The 16,259-nt window shown below is 40.1% G+C and overlaps 1 protein-coding gene across 3 annotated transcripts in view; it reads right to left on the bottom strand.

The window, feature by feature from the left end:
• ADGRB3 (adhesion G protein-coupled receptor B3) overlaps window positions 1–16,259 on the bottom strand; it is an 893,473-nt gene that overhangs the window by 460,484 nt on the left and 416,730 nt on the right. For all 3 annotated transcript variants that reach the window (XM_055433831.2, XM_088840488.1, XM_088840489.1), the window contains one exon: window positions 7,330–7,524. In XM_055433831.2, coding sequence (XP_055289806.1) covers window positions 7,330–7,524 — 195 coding nt within the window. The remainder of the gene's footprint in view (window positions 1–7,329; window positions 7,525–16,259) is intronic.

The following is a 16,259-nucleotide window of genomic DNA, read 5'->3' as shown; positions in this document are numbered from 1 at the left end:
CTTTTTTGGTTGTGTTGGATCTTCCTTGCCGCACTAGGGCTTATTCTAGGTGCAGTGAGTAGGGGCTACTCTTTATTGTAGTGTGTGGACTTCAGCTTCTCATTGTGGTGGCTTCCCCTAAGCACAGAACTTCTTCTTTTGTTCTCTGGTGCTTTGGCTCAGTTGCAGCTCTCAGGCTCTAGAGCATGGGTTAGTTGCTCTGGGGTATGTGGTGTCTTCTGGACAAGGGATGGAACCCATGTCCTCTGCACTGGCAGGCAGCGTCTTTACCCCTGAGTCACCAGGGAAGCCCTTGATGTGATTTCTTGACCTCCTAATTTGGAGAATTTTCCTAAGAATATGGTTTGCATTTAAGAAACAAATTGGAAGTGGAAGTTTGTGGCCTCCTATTTAAGTTATTGGAAAAATGAATTTTCCAGCCTCAGGAGTATGTTGGGCAAACAAGTGATTTTTAAATATTGAGGGAAGAACCTGTTTGAGGGTCCGGATCAACTTTTCATAACACGATAGAAAAGAATAGAAAATACAAGAGTGCATTACCTACAGAATAGGTAAATATTTTGCAAAAGTCTATTTTACAGTTATATACTGATGTTAACTGTGTGTCTTACAGTAGGTCACAGTCAAAAACATTTGGAAAACACTGAATTGGGCCAATACAAGTTTCGTCAGGGAACAAAAAGATCCTTGAAAAGAGACAAGTCCTCATATTCATCAAGTTTGAGGGCTATCATACACGAGGAATCTCTGTGGATACTCCATGTGTGTATTCTTTCCAATTTTTCTTTCTTTACTCCCCATGATAAGCCGCCTCAGGGGCCTGCCTTTCATTCCATTAAGCAGATCTTGCCTCCTTTTCTGATCCAATATTGCTGAAACATGCTTGCTTTCTTTTCTCTGAACCTCTAGATCAGTGATGTGGCCAAGTCTTCGTCGACTCACGAATCCCCCTTCTCTACCTAAGCCAGACCTCCTTTCAGAATCAGCACTCAGGTTTAGTACTTTGTTTATAGAGAATCACATCCAAACTCTTCTCTAGCCTTGGTTCCCCTGCCTTCACGACTGACATTGGCAACGTGAATCTTTTTTTCACAAAACTTGGTCTTCTGAATGTTCCACATGCATACCATTACTATGTCTTTTTTTTTAAACTTTTCGGCCACACCCTGTGGCAAGTGGGATCTCAGTGCCCATATCAGGGATTCAACCATGTCCTCTGCATTTGAAGCATTGAGTCTTAACCACCAGACTGCCAGGGGAGTCCCAATTTCTAACCTTTTATTGGAGTTTGATGATTGTTTCTGCCCTAGCTTTCTTCTCCAAATTCTATGTCAAGGTCTAAGGTTCTTTTTTTATTGCTCCAGGTCAGACTCTATGTTTTGAGAGTTCCTGGAAGGGAGACACTGTAATCTCTCTTCCTCATTACTGGCCTAGCCTCATTCCTAAATTATCTTTTCCTTCAGTAATGTTGTAAGCAGCTTGAGAGCAAGGCCTTTCTTTTACATTGAGAGCTACAACACCGGTACTAATGGCCTTACAGAGTACCTGCTGTCTGCCACATGATTCGCAAATGGGTTGTTACATATATAATCTGCATTTTTTTCTAAGCCTCTCAACAACCCTGAAAAATAGATATCACTGGGCTTCATTATTCATGGATTTCATACTTGCAAGTTCAATTACTCACTAAAATTAATTTCTAACTCACAAATCAAAGTTCATAGCTTCAAGAGCAGGCACAGAGTGGTGAGTTTGAGTCACCCCATGCACACACACCCAGCTCAGGTCACAGGACCATGCTCTGAGTTTTGGTCTCAGCCCACATAATGTAAACAAATGTGTTTCAGGGTCGATTTAATGCCCAGGTTTTTTTCTCATATATTTTGTGCTTTTTGATGGTAATTTCACTGTTGAAAATGGCTCTCAGGATAGTGTTTGAGGATTATCTAGCATTCCTAAATTCAAGAAAGCTCTGGTATGCCTTAGAGAGAAAATATGTGTATTAGATAAGCTTTGTTCAGGCATGATATGTAACAATAATGATGTTTTATATAAACACATATATAACAATGAATATACGATAATAACATACATATGGTTATATACACATAACAATAAGTCAAACAAGGTCATGTATTAATTGATTGATGAAATTATACTATCAGATTCTTGTAGTAATCCATCCTGTATTTTCCCTGCTTGTAAATGATGCAGTATTCTTTCACTCATAGAATATAACTGCCATGACTAACGGGAATAGACGCTACTATTATTTATTCTTTAGATATGAAGAAATAAGGTACAGAAAGATTACACAATGCATCTGAAAACATCAACATAGTTATTGGACACATGTCAAGGTGCATGTCTGATTCAACTCGGTCAGCTCCATAGTTCCAGGTGTGGGTGGTGGAAAGTCAACCTGCACTGACAGAATGCGACTTGGTATGAATTTTCCCAGGGGTGAAAAAACAAGTAAAGGGATAAACCTTCTCTTTTTTCCTTTCTTTCTCTTAATTGGAAGCTTAGAGTACTTTTCTTGTTTGTAAAGCAAATTCTTCAAATATTACTATATTATTCATATTCACTAATTACTTGAACAAATATTTGTATGTCTACTATGCTCCAAGTGCCACCTTAAGCCCAAGTGCCACCTTAAACTTCTCAACAAGTTTAAAATTTACGCTGAAAGGAGGCCTGGAAACAAATAATTTCACTATTATGTGAAACACCTGCTCTAATAGGAGTATTTTTGTTGTTGTTTATTAGTCACCAAGTTGTGTCTTAGTACCAACGAAAAGACTCTTTGTGACCCAATGGACTGTAGCCTGCCAGGATTCTCTGTCCATTGGGTATTTACAAGGTTTCAAAAGGCAAGACAATTAGGAAAACACTGAATTCTGCCTGAGATCTGAAGAGAAGATTTTTGGACTAGAAATGCTTTTTGATCTGCATCTTGAAGGAATCTGGATCAGATTAAAAACAGGAAGACTAAACTACAGCAGAGAACCAATAAGAGCAGAAATATGGACATAAGGCCAAACCTCAGGGTTTGGAAAGAATATGCCTGAAGGGAAAAGGCTTTTGGAATAATTTTCTACTAACCAGTTTCCCAAAATAAAACTATTACTATGCTCTATCCTAGGAAATGGCAACCCACTCCAGTGTTCTTGCCTGGAGAATCCCAGGGACGGGGGAGCCTGGTGGGCTTCCGTCTATGGGGGCACACAGAGTCGGACACGACTGAAGTGACTTAGCAGCAGCAGCAGCATCCTTCCAAGACATAAAGGCACACCTTATTTTCCCCCTAATTTCAACATATTGTGGCTATTCTATCTCACTTTCATCAATGTATCAATGGAGATAGAAGATTGATCAATGTATTAATCTTTTACTGAATCTAGCATTAGTAGGCATTTTACATAAAAAGCCTTGCACAGAACTACACTTAAAAGAATGTATTCTCTCTAAAGAGTTTTACTTAACATCTCTTTGGTCTTTGCTCTTTCCCCAGTTTAAAAAAAAAAAAGGATAAAAATTCAGTGGTGTCTATATAATTATTAATTTTGCTGTTAATTCAACAAATATTTGTTACACATCTTATATAGTCAAGAATCTGCCAAATGCTATTCGGATAAGGGGGACTTGGAGTGAGGCTAGGATCCAAAGATTGATCAGGACTATTTCTTCTTTTGCAAAGATTCACACATGACTGCTAATAACTCAAGATGTACAGGAGGAAACGTGCTTCTGGCATTCAGAGGCCCAGAGTACTGAGAGATCAATTTAGAAGATGGAGACAGACTAAACCAGTCTGAAAGTACAGAGGAAGCTAAGGCCTGGAGCCAAGAAACCCAGCACATCCAGGAGGCAGGAAGTGGGTTGATTTAGCTCTAGTCTGTGAAGGGAGAGAGTGGTCCATGCTCATGGCTGGAGAGACAGGTGACAGGTACTGTGGATACACTAGAAGGCAAGACACAGGCTTTTTGGATTGTCCTTCAGGCAGCCTTGGAGCCCAGGTGAAGGGTTCTGACTTAATCATGACATAATCATGACCATCCTAGGACAGTCAATGGGGCTTCCCTGGTGGCTCAGCAGTTAAAGAATCAGCCTGCCAATGCAGGAGATTCAGGTTCAATCTGTGGGTTGAGAAGATCCCTGGAGAAAGAAACGGCAACCCACTCCAGTATTCTTGCCTGGGAAATCCCATGGACAGAGGAGCCTAGTGGGCTACAGTCCACAGGGTCACAAAGAGTCAGAACTGACTTAGCAAGTAAACAACCAGGACAGTGCACATGATGAGTAGGGATGTAGGGAGAGACCTGAGGGAGTATGGAAGGAAAGAGGCCAAGGAAATAAGGCAGGCTGGGGTCACTGAAAGAAGGCAAAGTCAGGGTAACAGCAGTGGGAAGAAAGAGGAAAGACAGATGGAAGAGGCACAGTGTTGGCTGACCCATCAGGAAAGGAAGAGAAGGGAGAAGTCCAGATGATATTACAGGAGCAGCTTAAGGACCAGTAATTCTACCAAGGTGAAAATGCAAGAGAACATGGCACTTACGATGAATTTAGTTTATGTCATATGAAGTCTGTTGAGCCAAGCCAATCACAAGTGCCCAGAGTGCCAGGGAGTAAAGGCATAGGAGGTGCTGGGTAAGGCTGTCATCAAGCAAAGACAACAAATACATCTGAAAGATTTGTGTAAAATGGTCTGTGGAAGGTAGAAGAAAAGAGGTGCAAAGTCCCCTGGGATTTGAGAGATGAGAAAGGTCATTTTCAGATGAAGTCTGGGGCTTGCAGGACTGGCCTTCAGAAAGACTTGCAGCAACTGTGCCTGGAGTGTGACAGGCAGAGATGAAGAAGGACTTCCAGAAGAAGAAGGCTTCCAGGTGCCTGGAAAGACATCAGCCAAGACAGCAGAGTAGAAAAACACAGCTCCTTTATGTGCGAAATGACCAGGACAGCAGCCTGCTGAGATTCTGTGTGCATGCCGAGGACTAACTACTGAGTAGGACAGAAGCTCAGGATGGTGTTTCTGACCAAGATAAAGCAAAACAATCACATTGCTCTATTTAAGTCAAACCAGCTCATGTCCATGACAAAGCCTCTGGTTACACTAACCATTCATGGAGTCCGTGCCCTCCAATGAGAAGTCCATTCACAACATGACCCCAACACAACCTGGGAACTATAATTTAAGTACGATTAAAACCTTAAAGTCCTACATTCTCGATGGTACAGACAGGCCCAAGAGCTCAATGAGTGCAGCTTTCTGCCTGATGTTTCCACTGTGAACACAGGAATCTGACATTTCTCTAAATTACAACTTGCACTTTATGTCAAGGAGTTCACATGTAATTTTTACAATGTAAATGCTAATGGAGAAGGAAATGGCAACCCTTTCCAGTGTTCTTGCCTGGAGAATCCCAGGGATGGGGGAGCCTGGTGGGCTTCCGTCTATGGGGTCGCACAGAGTCGGACACGACTGAAGCGACTTATTAGCAGCAGCAGCAAATGCTAATGGATAGAAGTATTTCAGAACTAAGGAGAAAAGTTGTACTTGGCTTACTTTATGATATTTTTAAAACTGGAAAACCGTTTCCTTCTTTGTAAATCAGCAAATTGTTAGTTGATTAGTCATGTCTGACTCTATGCAACCCCATGAACTGTAGCCTGCCAGGCTCCTCTGTCCATGGAATTCTCCAGGCAGCAATAGTAGAATGGGTAGCCATTCCTTTCTCCAGATCTTCCTGACCCAGGGATCAAACCCCATCTCACTGGAAAAGACCCTGATGCTGGAAAAGATTGAGGGTAGGAGAAGAAGAGGGTGACAGAGGATGAGATGGCTGGATGGCATCACCGACTCAATGGACATGAGTTTGAGCACACTCTGGGAGACAGTTAAGGACAGGGAAGCCTGGTGTGCTCCAGTCCATGACTTAGCCACTGAATAGCAAAAACAAAGTAATAAAAGTTTTGGGAGTTCCCTGTTAGTCCAGTGTGTTAGGAACAAGTACTTTCACTGCAGGGGCCTGGGTTTAATCTTTGGTCATGGAGCTAAGTTCCTGCAAGCACTGTAGTGCAGCCAAATAAAAAAAGAATCGAAATGCTCAAATGACTACTCCTCCTCCCAGCAATGTGTTTTTACAGTTAGAAATGTACTCCTGGGCACAGGTGATATAATATTATGTATACCACAGCCCCACTAATTATTATTGCAGCTACTATGAGCAGAATATTTATATAATTTAAGTACTATATGAATCTCTATACAAATTAGGGCATAGGTATTATTTATGAATAATTCCATGATACCAAAAAGCATTCTATTCTTCTTTCCCTTCAATCTCTGGTCAAAACAAAGCAAAACAACAAACAAACAAACAAACAAAAACAATGAAAAAGCTCCCCCTCTGCATTCTCTAAGTGAAATGCAAATAAAACTCCCAAAGGAAGAGTGGGCTGGAAGAAAATTACCTGATGTGGGAGTTTTGCCAAACTTTCATGTTAATGAACTTCATGCAGAGATACAGAAGAACATTATGCTGGAAACACAAAAACTAACTCAAAAACCAACTCAGTATTCTTGGCAGGGGTACATCTTACCCTACAGCACAAGAAAACTTAAGCCGAAATCCAAACTAGTGTTGCATCAAATATGCTTTGTTTGCCATTCAACAAGCTTGGTCTTAATGGCAAAGACAATTCTAAAACTGGATGAGTACTTAAACTGTACTATGGAAAAAAATGATGTCGTTCTAGAAGTTTCCCACAACAAGACAAACAGGCTATTGAGGTGTTACTGAACTTATTTTCCTATCCAGAACAATTCTCTACTCGCCCGGCATTTTCAGGCAATAATTCCACAAAATTAAGTATGGCCTTCCCCCTTCTAATAGCAAAACTCCAAACAAAACTTAAACCGTGTCTTCTTTGCATGCTACAGTCAATGTACTTTCATTATGCTTAATGTACTTTTAATAGTCTCCTATGGCAAGATGGTGTTATTAAGTGTGGGAATAAAAGATCCATGCTACAACCTTAAATTTGCTATAGTGTCTTTTAGCCGATGGCTCAAATCACTTCACACGCATTCTTAATCACTCTCTCCTTGAGGTGCATTATGTGTGTTGAGGACACTGAAGGGTAGAATGACTAGGAATTGGGGTCACTTCCAGAGCCCACACTGCACACAGCTTGGATACTTCCCCAACAGGAGGGAGCATGCCCCACTCCAGACCAGGAATCCTCCAAGGTGGCTGTACTGGCTTCTCAGGCCCCTAAGTGATCCCAAGCTCACTTGGTATTCCTTCATGGAATTGCTTCCCTTACCTGGACGCCATCAGAGGCAGGGATGTAACTTGCCCTTTTAAAGGTGTCCGTCACATTCCTGAGGATTTCTACTGACATCAGAAGATCGCCCGCATAGAAGTTTTTCCTCTGAGTTAAATCCAGCAGTGTCTTGGTGACCTGGGACATCCCATCACCTGCCAGCATTCTCTGCCCCTTTGCAAGGTGTTCTTTGATCTGTGGTGGTCAACAGAACAGAATAAACATCAGAATCTTCATTACTGTTTCTCCACATAGCTTCATCAGACAAATGTGTTTAAAACTGCAGAGCTGACTTTCCAATAGCACTGCAAAACTTGGGAAGGTTTCAAAACTAAGTTGCATGTTTCCCACCCTCGCAAGGATAAACTGCCAGAATCTGTGTCCACATTTTGGCAGGCTTGATGGACTTGCCTTTTCTAGTTTTCAGAAAACATAATTTAGCGTTTTGCAGGAAGCATGTATTAATTTAGGGTTTTAACTGAAATAAAAATAAAAAATAGCTTTGTACATGGTAAACATGGGAGGTTGTTCATTGAGGTGTGAGCAGAGATGGGAGACTATAAACACGTCAAAATATCCTTTTGTACTTAAGAAGCTGAGTTTAATGATTTTTGCCTTACTTCTTGAAGTAAACAGATCTTTTATGTAGCAGCAAAAAAAGTTTTCACAATGACATTTAGCTTAAGACAGACATTTAGTTAAACATTAGAGGTCTACTATGATGAACATGACTGAACACTAAATTAAGTTAGCTTTATTTTAAAAAGGAATAAACAGCAACAAAATAAAAATCTCTCAGCTAGGTTTTTAGCAGCAGAATGAATCATTGAGATGCAAGACTTAAATTAGTTTGATGACCAGAGAAATACATTGTCAATTTTCATATTTGCTCATCATCCAGTCCAAGGGAAGAAAAGTATCTTATCACTTGGAGGAATGTTACAGTAAAAGAAGGTAACCTGATAGCAAGGGTACACTATATGTTCACTTATTGAATAGAAGGCTAATCTTTATCATCCCATTGTTAAATTTGTGATAACTTTAACTCATCAAAAGGTCATGAAATACTTAGGAACTAACACACCAGAGAAAGACTGGCCTAGAAAGGTTCAAGTGTAATACTATAACCATCAATTTCCCATCAAGAAAAGTGTTAACAAATCCTTTGCGGTACAGCAATCAATCTGAATTAATCTCAGAGTTAGGAATTTTCTTTAAAATGTATTTTTAAAAGTGCTTCCTTGACACTTCAGACATTTAAATTTTCCTTAGTCTCTAAAACTCTGTCTAAATATATTTTGGGAAAACAAAAATCTTCAGAGACATGCTCTGTTATTTGTGTTACATTAAAAACATGTAACTGGAGTCTATTTCTTCCCATTTTCTTCTTCATCCCCTGGTCTCCCCTCAGTGCCAGCCATCAACACCTGACCCAGAGAAAGGATGGTCCAGCAATGATCGGGCAGTTGCTTATCTCTGTGGTCTCAATGCTCGTTGCTATGGAGCGATACTTAATCTAAGATGTAGACACGGTGTTGGCCAATCAGAAAGAACGCTGATGCTCCAGGAGAAGCAGGCTGGGGTACCAGGATGATGTGTGCTCCCAGGTTGAACTCCAGGCCTGCCTCTGAACGAGTGATAACTCAGAAATTTTCTCTTCAGGTTACGTGTGCCATAATGTCATATTGTTTGCACTGGACATGCCACCCATTCTCTCTCTCTCTCTATTTTTTTTAATCACTCAGGTAGTCCTGGTTCTTCTAAATATATAAACTGAGTTAATCACCTCCTTCTGTGTGTTCTTAACTCATACATCTATCACACTGAATTAAATATAGTCATTTGCTTATATGTCTTCTGTCCCCGTTATCTTTCTGAACTTTAAGGGTAGGATTTCTGCCTTGTTCATAGGCTGAGAATATAGCACAATAAAAGTATGCTAGAGTGAACTCAGCTATGATATTCCAACTATATCTTTATGATGGAATATGATGGAATGGGCTTTGAAGCCAGGGTTGCCTAGGCTTTTATGTAAACATTTCAACTTACTATTTATACAACTGAAGTCATCGGAGACTCAGTTTGTCATGTCTCTTCTCAGCCTTGAAAAATAAGCCTATACGGTTTCAAGTTTTAAACATATATATTTTTTAAATTAAAATAAACCCACACAAGCCTACATAGTCAGCACAGCTATAGCATACAGAAAAGCTTCCGGTTCATCGTGTTCTGAGTGCCGTACGTGATCTAGTTCCTGGAGACTCTAACACTTTTCGTCTGATTCACTGTGTTCTGGTCACTCTGGTCTTTTTCATCTTACTAAATTTTATTTTATTTTTATTTTTTTATTTTTTATTTATTTTATTGGAGGCTAATTACTTTACAATATTATATTGGTTGGTTTTGCCATACATTGACATGAATCCGCTCCGGGTGTACATGTGTTCCCCTTCGTAAACCCCCCACCCACCTCCCTACTCCCCACATCCTCCCTCTGGTTCATCCCTGTGCACCAGCCCCAAGCATCCTGTATCATGCATCAAACCTGGACTGGTGATTCGTTTCACATATGATAATATACATGTTTCAACGCCATTCTCCCAAATCATCCCACCCTCACCCTCTCCCACAGAGTACAAAAGATTGTTATATACATCTGTGTCTCTTTGGCTGTCTCATATACAGGGTTAAGGTTACCATCTTTCTAAATTCCATATATATGCGTTAGTATACTGTATTGATGTTTTTCTTTCTGGCTTGCTTCACTCTGTATAATAGGCTCCAGTTTCATCCATCTCATTAGAACTGATTCAAATGTATTCTTTTTAATTGCTGAGTTATACTCCATTGTGCATATGTACCAAAGCTTTCTTATCCAGTCATCTGCAGATGGACATCTAGGTTGCTTCCATGTCCTGGCTATTATAAACAGTGCTGCAATGAACAGGCTATTATAAACAGTGCTGCAATGAACATTGGAGTACATGTGTCTCTTTCAATTCTGGTTTCCTCGGTGTGTATGCACAGGAGTGGGATTGCTGGATCATATGGCAGTTCCATTTCCAGTTTTTTAAGGAATCTCCACACTGTTTTCCATAGTAGCTGCACTAGTTTGCATTCCCACCAACACTGTAAGAGGGTTCCCTTTTCTCCACACCCTCTCCAGCATTTATTGCATGTAGACTTTTGGATAGCAGCCATTCTGACTGGTGTGAAATGGTATCTCATTGTGGTTTTGATTTGCATTTCTCTGATTATGAGGGATGTTGAGCATTTTTTCATGTGTTTGTTAGCCATCTGTATGTCTTCTTTGGAGAAATGTCTGTTTAGTTCTTTGGCCCATTTTTTGATTGGGTGGTTTATTTTTCTGGAATTGAGCTGCAGGAGCTGCTTGTATATTTTGGAGATTAATTCTTTGTCAATTGTTTCATTTGCTATTATTTTCTCCCATTCTGAAGGCTGTCTTTTCACCTTGCATAGAGTTTCCTTTGCTGTGCAGAAGCCTTTAATTTTAATTAGGTCCCATTTTTTTTATTTTTGCTTTTATTTCCAATATTCTGGGAGGTGGGTCATGGAGGATCCTGTGTGATTTATGTTGGAGTGTTTTGCCTATATTCTCCTCTAGGAGTTTTATAGTTTCTGGTCTTATATTTAGATCTTTAATCCATTTTGAGTTTATTTTTGTGTATGGTGTTAGGAAGTGTTCTAGTTTCATTCTTTTACAAGTGGCTGACCAGTTTTCCCAGCACCACTTGTTAAAGAGACTGTCTTTTCTCCATTTTATATTCTTGCCTCCTTTGTCAAAGATAAGGTGTTTATAGGGGCGTGGATTTATCTCTGGGCTTTCTATTTTGTTCCATTGATCTATATTTCTGTCTTTATGCCAGTACCATACTGTCTTGATGACTGTGGCTTTGTAGTAGAGCCTGAAGTCCGGCAGGTTGATTCCCCCAGTTCCATTCTTCTTCCTCAAAATTGCTTTGGCTATTCGAGGTTTTTTGTATTTCCATACAAATTGTGAGATTATTTGTTCTAGCTCTGTGAAAAATATCATTGGTAGTTTGATAGGGATTGCATTGAATGTATAGATTACTTTGGGTAGTATAGTCATTTTCACAATATTTATTCTTCCAGTCCACGAACACGGTATATTTCTCCATCTATTTATGTCCTCTTTGATTACTTTCATTAGTGTTTTATAGTTTTCTATGTACAAGTCTTTTGTTTCTTTAGGTAGATATATTCCTAAGTATTTTATTCTTTTTGTTGCAACAGTGAATGGAATAGTTTCCTTAATTTCTCTATTTTCTCATTATTAGTGTATAGGAATGCAAGGGATTTCTGTGTGTTGATTTTATATCCTGCAACTTTACTCATTGATTTATTGAATAACTTTATTTAAACTTTATTTTAGTTTATTTAAAGTTATTCAACTTTACTGATTGAATAAATGATTTACTCATTTATTCATTGATTAACTAGTAGTTTTCTGGTGGAGTCTTATAGGGTTTTCTGTGTAGAGGATCATGTCATCATCGAACAGTGGGAGAGTTACTTCTTCTTTTCTAATTTGTATTCCTTTTATGTCTTTTTCTGCTCTGATTGCTGTGACCAAAACTTCCAGAACTATGTTGAAGAGTAGTGGTGAGAGTGGGCACCCTTGTCTTGTTCCTGACTTTAGGGGAAATGCTTTCAGTTTTTCACCATTGCATCTTCCTCAATTTTAAATACATGCTTGTCTCAGGGTCTTTGCCCTGCTTTTCCTTTTGTTTGGGATAGTCTTCCCCAGAAATCCACATGTGTTCTTGTCATTTCCTCAGAGAAGTCTTACCTGACTTCCTATCTAAAAGGCATCCTTGTCATTCTCAATTATCTCACCCTTTTATTTATTTAGGTATTAATTTAGCTTTTCAAAAAATATCTTACCTTCTTTGTGCTAACCTTACCTGCCATTGTGCATCTATCTTACGTCTCATTTATTTTTCTGCTTCCCACATTAGAACAGAAGCCATGTGAAAGAAGAGATTTCTGTGTATTATGTTTACAGTTATACTCCCAGTACCTAGTGGACTTAATATGTTGGACAAATTAGTAAATGAATTATTGAATAATTTCTTCTAAGCTCATTAAGTCTTGGGATTAAGTTGTTCTTGTTTAATCGCTAAGTCATGTCTGACTCTTTGTGATCCCATGGACTGCAGCACGCCAAGCTTCTCTGTCTTCCACTATCTCCTGAAGTTTCCTCAAATTCATACCAATTGAGTCCAGGATGCTATCTAACCATCTCATCCTCTGCTGCCCCCTTCTCCTTTAACCTTCAATTTTTCCCGTATCAGATTTTATTTTATTTTTTTCCAATGAGTTGGCTCTTCATGTCAGGTGGCAAAAGGACTGGAATTTTAGTTTTAGCATCATTCCTTTCAATGAATATTCAGGGTTGTTTTCCTTTATGATTCACTAGTTTGATCTCCTTACAGTCCCAGGAACTCTCAAGAGTCTCTCCAGCATCACAATTCAAAAGCATCAATTCTCTGGTACTCAGACTTCTTTATGGTCTAATTCTCACGTCTGTACATGAATACTGGAAAAACCATAGCTTTGACTAGATGGACCTTCTTTGGCAAAGGGATATCTCCATTTTTTAATATGTTGTCTAGGTTTGTCACAGCTTTCCTTCCAAGCAACAAATGTCTTTTAATTTCTGTGGGATTAAGTTAGGCACACATGGAAAGTTGTCCTAAGCTGTTTCAGAGCATCAGTTCAGTTCAGTCGCTCAGTCTTGTCCGACTCTTTGAGACCCCATGAATCACAGCACGCCAGGTCTCCCTGTCCATCACCAACTCCCGGAGTTCACTCAAACTCACCTCCATCGAGTTGGTGATGCCTTCCAGCCATCGCATTCTCTGTCATCCCCTTCTCCTCCTGCCCCCAATCCCTCCCAGCATCACAGTCTTTTCCAGTGAGTCAACTCTTGCCATGAGATGGCCAAAGTATTGGATTTTCAGCTTTAGCATCAGTCCTTCCAATGAACACCCAGGAGTGATCTCCTTTAGAATGGACACATTGGATCTCCTTGCAGTGCAAGGGACTCTCAAGAGTCTTCTCCAACACCACAGTTCAAAAACATCAGTTCTATGGCAATCAGTTTTCTTCACAGTCCAACTCTCACATCCATATATGACCACTGGAAAAACCATAGCCTTGACTAGACAGATCTTTGTTGGCAAAGTAATGTCTCTGCTTTTTAATATTCAATCTAGGTTGGTAATAACTTTCTTTCCAAGGAGTAAGCGTCTTTTAATTTCATGACTGCAATCAGCATCCACAGTGATTTTGGAGCCCCCCCAAAAAATAAAGTCTGACACTGTTTCCCCATCTATTTCCCATGAAGTGATGGGACCAGATGCCATGATCTTCGTTTTCTGAATGTTGAGCTTCAACCCAACTTATTCACTCTCCTCTTTCACTTTCATCAAGAGGTTCCTCTTCACTTTCTGCCATAGGAGTGGTGTCATCTCCATATCTGAGGTTATTGATACTTCTCCCAGCAATCTTGATTCCAGCCTGTGCTTCTTCCAGCCAAGTGTTCCTCATGATGTACTCTGCATATAAGTTAAATAAGCAGGGTGACAATATACAACCTTGACGTACTCCTTTTCCTATTTGGAACAAGTCCATTGTTCCATGCCCAGTTCTAACTGTTGCTTCTTGACCTGCATACAGGTTTCTCAAGAGGCAGGTCAGGTGGTCTGGTATTCCCATCTCTTTCAGAATGTTCCACAGTTTATTGTGATCCACATAGTCAAAGGCTTTGGCACAGTCAATGAAGCAGAAGTAGATATTTTTCTGGAACTCTCTGGCTTTTTCCATGATCCAGCGGATGTTGGCAATTTGATCTCAGTTCCTCTGCCTTTTCTAAAACCAGCTTGAACATCTGGACGCTCACGGTTCACGTATTGCTGAAACCTGGCTTGGAGAATTTTGAGCATGACTCTACTAGCGTGTGAGGTAAGTGCAATTTGCGGTTGTTTGAGCAATCTTTGGCATTGCCTTCCTTTGGGATTGGAATGAAAACTGACCTTTTCCAGTCCTGTGGCCACTGCTGAGTTTTCCAAATTTTCTGGCATATTCCATGCAGCACTTTCTCAGCATCATCTTTCAAGATTTGAATTATCTCTACTGTAATTCCATCACCTCCACTAGCTTTGTTTGTAGTGATGCTTTCAAAGGCCCACTTGACTTCACATTCTAAGATGTCTGGCTCTAGGTGAGTGATCACACCATTGTGGTTATCTTTGTTGTGAAGATCTTTTTTCGTACATTTCTTCTGTGTATTCTTGCCACCTCTTCTTAATATCTTCTGCTTCTGTTAGATCTATACCATTTCTGCCCTTTATCGAGCCCATCTTTGCATGAAATGTTCCCTAGATAGCTCTAATTTTTTTGAAGAGATCTCTTGTCTTTCCTATTCTGTTGTTTTCCTCTATTTCTTTGCATTGATCCCTGAGGAAGGCTTCCTTATCTCTCTTTGCTATTCTTTGGAACTCTGCATTCAGATGCTTATATCTTTCCTTTACTCCTTTGCTTTTCGCTTCTCTTCTTTTCACACCTATTTGTAAGGCCTCCTCAGACAGCAATTTTGCTTTTTTGCATTTCTTTTCCATGGGGATGGTCTTGGTCCCTGTCTCTCGTACAATGTCATGAACCTCCGTCCATAGTTCATCAGGCACTCTATCAGATCTAGTCCCTTAAATCTATTTCTCACTTCCACTGTATAGTCATAAGGGATTTGATTTAGGTCATACCTGAATGGTCCAGAAAGAATGAAGGAATGGAGCCAAAGCAAAAACAATACCCAGTTGTGGGTGTGACCGGTGATAGAAGCAAGGTCTGATGATGTAAAGAGCAATATTGCACAGGAACCTGGAATGTTAGGTCCATGAATCAAGGCAAATTGGAGGTGGTCAAACAGGAGATGGCAAGAGTGACCATAGACATTCTAGGAATCAGTGAACTAAAATGGACTGGAATGGGTGATTTTAACTCAGATGACCATTATATCTACTACTGTGGGCAGGAATCTCTTAGAAGAAATGGAGTAGCCATCATGGTCAACAAAAGAGTCCAAAATGCAGTACTTGGATGCAATCTCAAAAATGACAGAATGATCTCTGTTCGTTTCCAAGGCAAACCATTCAATATTACAGTAATCGAAGCCTACGCCTCAACCAGTAATGCTGAAGAAGCCGAAGTTGAGCGGTTCTATGAAGACCTACAAGACCTTTTAGAACTAACACCCAAAAAAGATGTCCTTTTCATTATAGGGGACTCGAATGCAAAAGTAGGAAGGCTAGAAACACCTGGAGTAACAGGCAAATTTGGCCTTGGAGCATGGAGTGAAGCAGGGAAAAGGCTAATAGAGTTTTGCCAAGAGAACGCACTGGTCATAGCAAACACCCTCTTTCAACAACACAAGAGAAGACTCTACACATGGACATCACCAGATGGTCAACACTGAAATCACATTGATTATATTTTTTGCAGCCAAAGATGGAGAAGCTCTATACAGTTAGCAAAAACAAGACCAGGAGCTGACTTTGGCTCAGATCATGAACTCCTTATTGCCAAATTCAGACTTAAATTGAAGAAAGTTTCAGAGCATAGTCCATAGAAAACACTAGTATCATATAGCATAAGATAAATAAACTCCCTGACCTGCAGAGACAGTGGAGCTCCTGGACTCAAAAGTATCTGCTTCAGTAGGTGGAGTGTGAAATGGTGAAGAAAATGAAGCTAATAAAGTCTACCCTAAATAATGCAGACCTCAATTCTCAGTTTGGTGCTTGCAGTACAAATCACATCTGAGGTGCTCAAAGCCAAGGAACACTTAGAGAGTTCTCCACTAGGAACGTGGTGCAGCAGTGGTTGCC

This window comes from Moschus berezovskii, chromosome 10 (genome assembly GCF_049115385.1).
Source record: "Moschus berezovskii isolate FMDL1 chromosome 10, NW_MosBer_1.0, whole genome shotgun sequence".
Lineage (NCBI taxonomy): Eukaryota > Metazoa > Chordata > Mammalia > Artiodactyla > Moschidae > Moschus > Moschus berezovskii.
The sequence above is the reverse complement of the archived record's forward strand: the minus strand, read 5'-3'. Positions and strand labels throughout refer to the sequence as shown.